This window comes from Phytophthora sojae (assembly GCF_000149755.1).
Source record: "Phytophthora sojae unplaced genomic scaffold PHYSOscaffold_3, whole genome shotgun sequence".
NCBI lineage: Eukaryota > Oomycota > Peronosporomycetes > Peronosporales > Peronosporaceae > Phytophthora > Phytophthora sojae.
The window spans coordinates 10744515-10751424 of NW_009258117.1; the positions used below are offsets into that span (position 1 = coordinate 10744515).

General features: G+C 50.0%; 2 protein-coding genes across 2 annotated transcripts; one reads left to right on the forward strand and one right to left on the reverse strand.

Annotated features, from left to right (window-relative positions):
* PHYSODRAFT_497120 (hypothetical protein) lies at positions 1–288 on the reverse strand (the record flags this gene model as incomplete). The annotated part of the gene is made up of 1 exon (XM_009527182.1): positions 1–288. A coding segment is annotated over one exon (288 nt), but the record flags the coding sequence as incomplete, so codon positions are not given.
* A 6152-nt stretch (positions 289–6440) lies between these two features.
* On the forward strand, positions 6441–6647 carry PHYSODRAFT_455482 (hypothetical protein; the record flags this gene model as incomplete). Its single annotated transcript, XM_009527183.1, has 1 exon — positions 6441–6647. A coding segment is annotated over one exon (207 nt), but the record flags the coding sequence as incomplete, so codon positions are not given.
* Between the last annotated feature and the right edge of the window lie 263 nt (positions 6648–6910).

The window sequence follows — 6910 nt, forward strand, 5'->3', positions numbered from 1 at the left end:
TCACTGGTGGTGAAGTGTAGCGCAACGAAACACATTCCACAGGCGCAGAATCGCGTCTTGATGACTACACCAGCGTTTGTTAACTCGTAACTTGTGGGGGAGAATTAGTGACGTCCACGATAGGTTGCTTGTGAAGAAGATACTCCAACCTTCCCACATGAGTTGCCACGTCCTTGTTAAATGGGGGCATTCCCAGAAGAGGTGCTTCGTAGTTTCAATCGATGTGCAGTTTGGGTAGGGGCATTGCTGTACGTCGGGAATCTGATGCTTTAGGAACCAGAATCGCGATTACACTGAAAGAAGACGAAGAGCAATCCGCATTTGAAGGTCGTCATACACTGGTAGTAGCAGGTGACGATGGTGTTTGCTGAATTGGGCGAATCGATGTACGTCTGCATGCGTTGTCCCGTTAAGATCGCGGCAGATGGGATGAATGTCGGGATCTAACGACGGGGGATGAAGAAGTTGTTTTAGTGGGGGCCGAGGGATAAACGGAAACAATCTTGTTTTAGCAGCTTGCCGGACGCCCATATTCGGGACAAAGCGCAGGTCGATAGTCATGCTGTTTGTGTCGACAAACAGGTCTTTGATGCGCTCGAATTGATGGGTGAGTTCATTGTACAGGCCTTTTAGCCATCGGTTCTGTCGTTCCTGGGAGAACAAGAGATCTTGCGCATCCAGGCTCTCCAAAAACCCACTGCTACAGTACGAAACGCGAGCCGCTAGGAAGCGAAATGTTATAGCTGTTGCAGAACCAAGGCGAAGTTACCGACTCCAACTGGCACATCGGAAGTCCTATGGGAGTCTACGAGATATCTACCTCAAATTTGGGTACTGGCCAACCCGAGAACGATTTATAGAGAAAGCACAAATAGGGGCAGCCCATAATGGTCTCATCGCGCTGGGGTGTTTTCCGTGAGGTAGCCACTGTGTTTTGTGCGACATTAGCCAGGTGGATCTCCACCACTCAGATAAAGACCTCGATAAGTTCAAGTTGCTTCCAAATTCCGCGAATACAACTGGAGACCAGCGTCGAGTCGTCGGCGATATATAGTCCTGTAATTTGTGTTGATCCGGATATGCAAATACCCAAGTCTTGCCGTGCGCTTATAAGATTACCGAGAGGTTCAATGCAAAGCAGGAACAGAAGCGAGGACAGAGGGTCTCCTTGTTTCACTCGTCGGGTCGTTTCCAGCGGACGGAGTAGGAATCCATTGAGCATCAAAAATTGCCAGCGGTTTGTTATACAGCAGTCGGATCATTGAGATAAAATAAATCCCAAACCCAAGTTTTGCGAGCACTAGAGACAAATATTCCCAAATGACTCGATCGTAAGCCTTTTCAAAGTCAAGAAAGAGCGCTAGAGCAGATGAGTTCGTAAACGATGCGTGGTGTTGTAGGTCGTCCAGTAGGCGAACCTGATGGTGTAGAGATCTGCCTTTCCCAAAACCCTTTTGATTGGTGTGAATGAGAGTTGGCCGCACGTCTTGCAGGCGATAGGAGAGGGATTTGGACAGAACATTGACGTCCACGGACATCAGAGTAATCGGCCGGTAGTTGCCTGGGTCACTTCGGTCTCCTTTCGTGTATAATAGAGTGACACATGACCTTCGTTGCGACGGAAGTAATATTCCGCGTTCGAGCTGGTACTGGAAAACTTTACACAAAATTTCTCCAAACAGTTCCGGTGCGGTCTGATCGAAAGCAGCAGTGAGCCCGTCCAGTCCAGGTGCCGAGTTTCCTTTCATGTGTTTAATCGAGTTGCTCAGTTCGTGGGCCGTGACAGGAGTTTCAAGTACATCTCTAGCTTCGTCTGGCAGTACCTTGGTTATGGAGTCCAGAAGCATTTGTCGTTTCTTGGTGTTTGTTGTAGTTCCGTCTTGCTGACACCCTGGGTCTCCAAAAATTGTACCCCAATGTGCTCGAAATTGCTCCTTAATCCGACCTGGATTTGTTGAAATTTCCCCGGTATCCAACTTAACGGAGGAAACACCCACGGACCGCAGTAGGGACTTAGGGGCACGAAAAAAAAGCTGCTGACGAGTTCTCCATTTTGGATGCGTGCAAGTCAAAAGAAGAATCCTGCTGGAGTCGATATACGTGCTCCTTACACTCGCCACACCAGGTTTTTGCTTCGTCATAAAATTGTTTTGTTGTCGGTGAGGGGTTCTCCGCGTAGTTCCTCATAGTAGATTCGATATGGTTTTCCGCCGCTCGAAGCCCTTGGTCTTGTTGCAAAGCTTTTACCTTTTGGAGCGATTTGAGCTGGGCTACGATACGCCTCTTCCAGCCTTTGCACACCAGACCCGGATTAATAGCGTTGTTGATCTCAGGAAGTAAAATTTTAGCTTCCGTTCGTATTGCTTGCTGAACTAGAGGGTATTCTAGTAGTTTCGAAGGGAGGCGCCAATAGCCTTTCCCCCTCTCTTGTTTCACATGGTTGATAATTACACTGTGGCCTTGATGGTCTCCAGAATGCGGTACTTGAAGGTATCTCGAAGTGTCAACATATTTCGTCATGAATCGTTCTAATATGAGGCAATAGTATAACAGGTTTTTGCGTGGCGGTGGCCCCGTGAAAACTCGCGCCACCGGATGTTGTATTCTCCAGCAGTCAGCCACCTCCAATCCTGCCAACCACTCATTGGCGCTCCGCCTTGAACGGTTGTGGCGCGTTGACGCTGTGAGTGAGTCTTTAGTCGGGTCTAGTGTTACATTGAGGTCTCCTACAACCCAGTGAACGTCAGTCGTATTCACAGTCCTTGAGAGAAGATCGTCGTAAAAGGCTTTGTTTTCTACTGGGTCTACCGGAGCGTACATGTTGTGAATATAAAGCGACAAGTTGCCCACTTGGACCCGTACAACGAGGTATCGTCCTGGGATAGTCCATTCAGTTACTTCTTCAGCAGAGTCAAATCCGGGGAAATCACTGTGTAGGATAGTTGCTACTCCTCCGCTTTGTGGGTGGGCCGTGGTGGGTTCGACGGAGTTGCGATCACTCACGAATAGTTTGCAGTCGTACGTTGCTCGGAGTAGAAATTCAAATTTTTGAGCGTGATGAATGTTGGGAAATTTGGTTTCATGCAGGCAGGATACATGATAGTTTGACAGAGTTTTCTCTATCAGCATGCCTCCGTTTCTCTTGACACCATTAGTGTTCACACACATTGTCCCACGTTAATGAGGCCTTAGTAGCTGCCATAGAGGGGTCCAAACATTAGTTTTGGCTCATCATCGCTGTATTCCATCTGCAGGACCGCTGTCTCGTTAGCCAACCAAAAGTCTGAGTTGCGGAGTTCCAGCAGAGTGGCCACTATCTCGCGTGTCCACTCCAATGAACTCAGTCGTTGGAGGACAAGGCCTCCACACTCTGAGCGCAACAGCGCCAACAGTGTGGTCGGGTAAAATAGGCGCGTACCTGGCGCTAGCAGCCAGGGAACGTGGCTGCCTGCCAGGGTTTGGATCCAGTAGTCTTTGTCAAAGCTGTGTGGTGCTGCTGCTAGGAGCAGCAATTCGAAAAAGGCCATGCAAGTGAGACATCAAGTGAGGGAGCATTTTTTCTCACCTTTTAGCGTCTCCATGCTGGCCAGCATCGACTCTCGAGAGGTTGGGGCCTCCGCACCAGTCTTTTTTCTCCTCTTAGTCGCGAAGGTGTACTTGGCGCTTGCTACAGATGCATGCACACATCGGTACCAAAGGTGGGTCCACGCCATATCGTCGATCATGGCGAACTTCTGTCGCATGAGTTTAGACAGCTTAATCGTGAAGGCAAGGCGGTTCTTAGTGATCTCCTTCAGAATTGCATCTGAGGGAGGCGACGTAGTTAACAACTTCGATTCTTTCGCCGCTAGGGCTGCTGGACGGGCTTTTTTTCGCGCTCGAACTGATCGTTCGATTCTAGGATGTCTTTATGCATTTCCGGGATGTTCTCCCGCAGCATGGTCGCTTCGGGGGAAAGCTTCACTTTCGATTTGTTCTTCTTGTGGTAGTACTCGTCGTTACGCGCTCGCTCGGTGTGATGCTGGCAACAAGCATCTGAAAGCCTAGGGTCTCGTCGTGTTCCTCCGTGACACAGCATTCCACTTCTGGGTGTACATCTTGGAGGTGGATCCAGAATCTCCTGGAGTTCCACGTCTCTGACGACGAAGTAGGAGGCGGTGCAATTCTCCTGATCTGTAGTCTTTTCGGCGGGGGAGCGAAGTCGCTTCCCGGAAACTATGTCGGGCTTGGAGGTGTGGAGTAGCGGCCTCACAGAATCGCGGAGGTCGTCCTCGCACAAACCCGACGCGTCCAATCTGCGGTCGCGACGGGCAATTTCCCGGATCTTGAGTACCGTATCTTCGAATATAGAGCCCAAGTCTTCGCAAGCTTCATAGTTGGGGGGTTGAGTGGACGCTTGTTCCTTGTGTTAGGGCGTCGGTTGTTCCTTGGGCGTGCGGACTTATCGGGCCGGCGTTTCCTCGGAGATCCCGTCGGGCGTGCGGCGTTATCGGGCCGGCGTTTCCAGGGGGCTTGTTGCGTGGCGTTATCGGGCCGACGTGGGGTCTTGTGCACAGCGGTTATCAGGCCATGCGGTCCTTCGTCTAGGCAGCGCGTTATCGAGCGCCTCCTAACCGGTACACGTTTGACGTGCCTTCGTTTCCGACACGGGGTTTGAGGAGGGGGGGGGTGAGTGCCCGAGCCAGCGAGCGACGGGGGGCCGCGTATTCCTTGCGGCTCTGCTTGCCGACGCTTGGTGGTTCTCAAGAACCTGGCGATCTTCCGGAAGGGAGAGGTCTGAGTGGTTCAGAGAAATTTCGGGACTGAGTCCTTACCCTATCCTATGTCCTTGCTACTGCTACTGCTTGCTAAGCCTATCGCTCTGTACCTATCCTATCTTCTGTCGTGCTTGCACTACCGCTCTTCAACCTGATTTGCGTAACGTAATCACAACTTGAGCTCGACGGGATTTCCTCGACGGGGTTGAGGGTCGACGGGTTTTTGGGGTCGACGGGTTTTGCATGACCGGGCGTATGAACCGGCTCGTCGAATCAGCCAGAATTAGCCTGATTCCGCCGCCGGTATGCGTGTCACACGGCCCATCATCTTGTTAACATCGCTGGCCATTCCGACGCGTCGTATTCCATCCGTCTCGTCGACTGCCATCTTTCCCGGCACTTCCCGTCACTCGTTCTCTGGCGCGACATATCGTGGGGTGCTATTCCACAGAGGTGCCGAGGGAACTAACTCAACAGGGGAATCAAACGAGAGATCCATATCATCGATCGTGTTAACTTCTCCTTCATGATTCTCAGTCTGCTGGACTCTCCTTCTCCCTCGCTCGTTTCTCTACGTTGGGCCAAATCGATAGTATGTTCGTAAGTCCACCTATTCTGACTCCAACTCCGGTGCTCATTAACCCGCCAACAATTCGGTCCACTGCTGAATTTTGGACTACAGTGGGTTCACACTCATCTGACGAAGCATACCCGAGAACGGCTGCAATGAACCTGGCTTTGAGACTGTTACAGTGCGTAGCAGAAGTCATACGTGGACCTAAGTCGGCAACGCAGTTTTTGGAGCTCTTTTTGGGTTGGGTGAGACCCAAGAATGCCCCCGACGCCGACATACTCGTGAATTCGGCAAATGTGCTTGCAAAAACTCGCAGAGGCTCACTTCAGTATCGAAGTATTCGCGCAATTCTTTGTGGATCATACTCACTGAAAATCTTACGAGAGATTACAGTTGATGTCGATCGGGCAACAATAGGTCGGGGATTGTATGCTGCAGGCGGTAGACATCTCGATATTCTTTTGGATGAAGGCGCGTTGGACACAACTAAATTTGCCAGACAAAAGTTTGACTCCTGCATTGATGATGAGGCAGCCCACTACATACTCTCCATGGATAATGTTTCATTCTTGTCGTGGGGAACCAAAAATATTAAACTAGAGGGTGAGCATGTTGCTGTGCCTGCCATCCAGCTGCGCAAGACTGTGAAAGTAATGTTCGATAACTACAAGTCTCGTGACCAAGACCGCGCTAAAGTTTCTCGTCGGACATTCTATAGCCTAGCTCCCATCCTAACTCACGGTAGTACCCAGCCTCGGACTGCTGTAAACTACGTGACAGGTTTTCTCGTTTACGACACTTTTGATTTGCTAAGGCGAATTGTTTGTGATCTGCTCCCGGAAACCAGTGCAGGTGTACTTCGAAGACTTGATATACTTCATGAGTGGCTCAAATACGGGGGAACACAAGTGTATGAACCGGATACTGCTTATGGGGGATGCTGTCCACGGCACTCCATTTCATTCGGGTTGATGGAACCAGATCGAACGCTACCAGCCGATATAAACGTACTGAACAACAATCAGCGCATTGTGTCGTGCCGTCAATGCGAGGCAATGGACATTATATTTGATGATCTTTTGCAACAATTAGAAGCAACCGCACCGGGCGCAACGACGCTGGACGTAGTGACGGACGCATACGAGAAGATCGGGCTGTACTTGGGACATCCAGTGAGAGTGGCTAATCAACAGCGTGCCCTTCAACAACTCGCCGATAGCATCAAGGAAAAATGTAGAGCAGAGCAAGGGTCCTGTGATGCAATTGTTGTTGTTGATTTCAAAATGAAAATGGAGCCCCTGTACTACCGTGAAAAAACTGTCGATCATTATGGTAAACGCGGTTTGTCGCAACACGGAGCACTCGTTCGGTATTGGACAAATGACCTTGTTCATGGAGATACAAGAGAAACTAAGGTATATCTGGACCAAATATCCAATGCAGATAATAAGCAGGATAAAGAAGATGTTGTTGCTCTGGTTGAGGGGATTTTACTGGCCATCAAGCGGGAACTGCCCTTTATCAAACGAGTTATTTTCCAATTTGACAACGCTACGAACTACCAAAACCCATTTGTTAA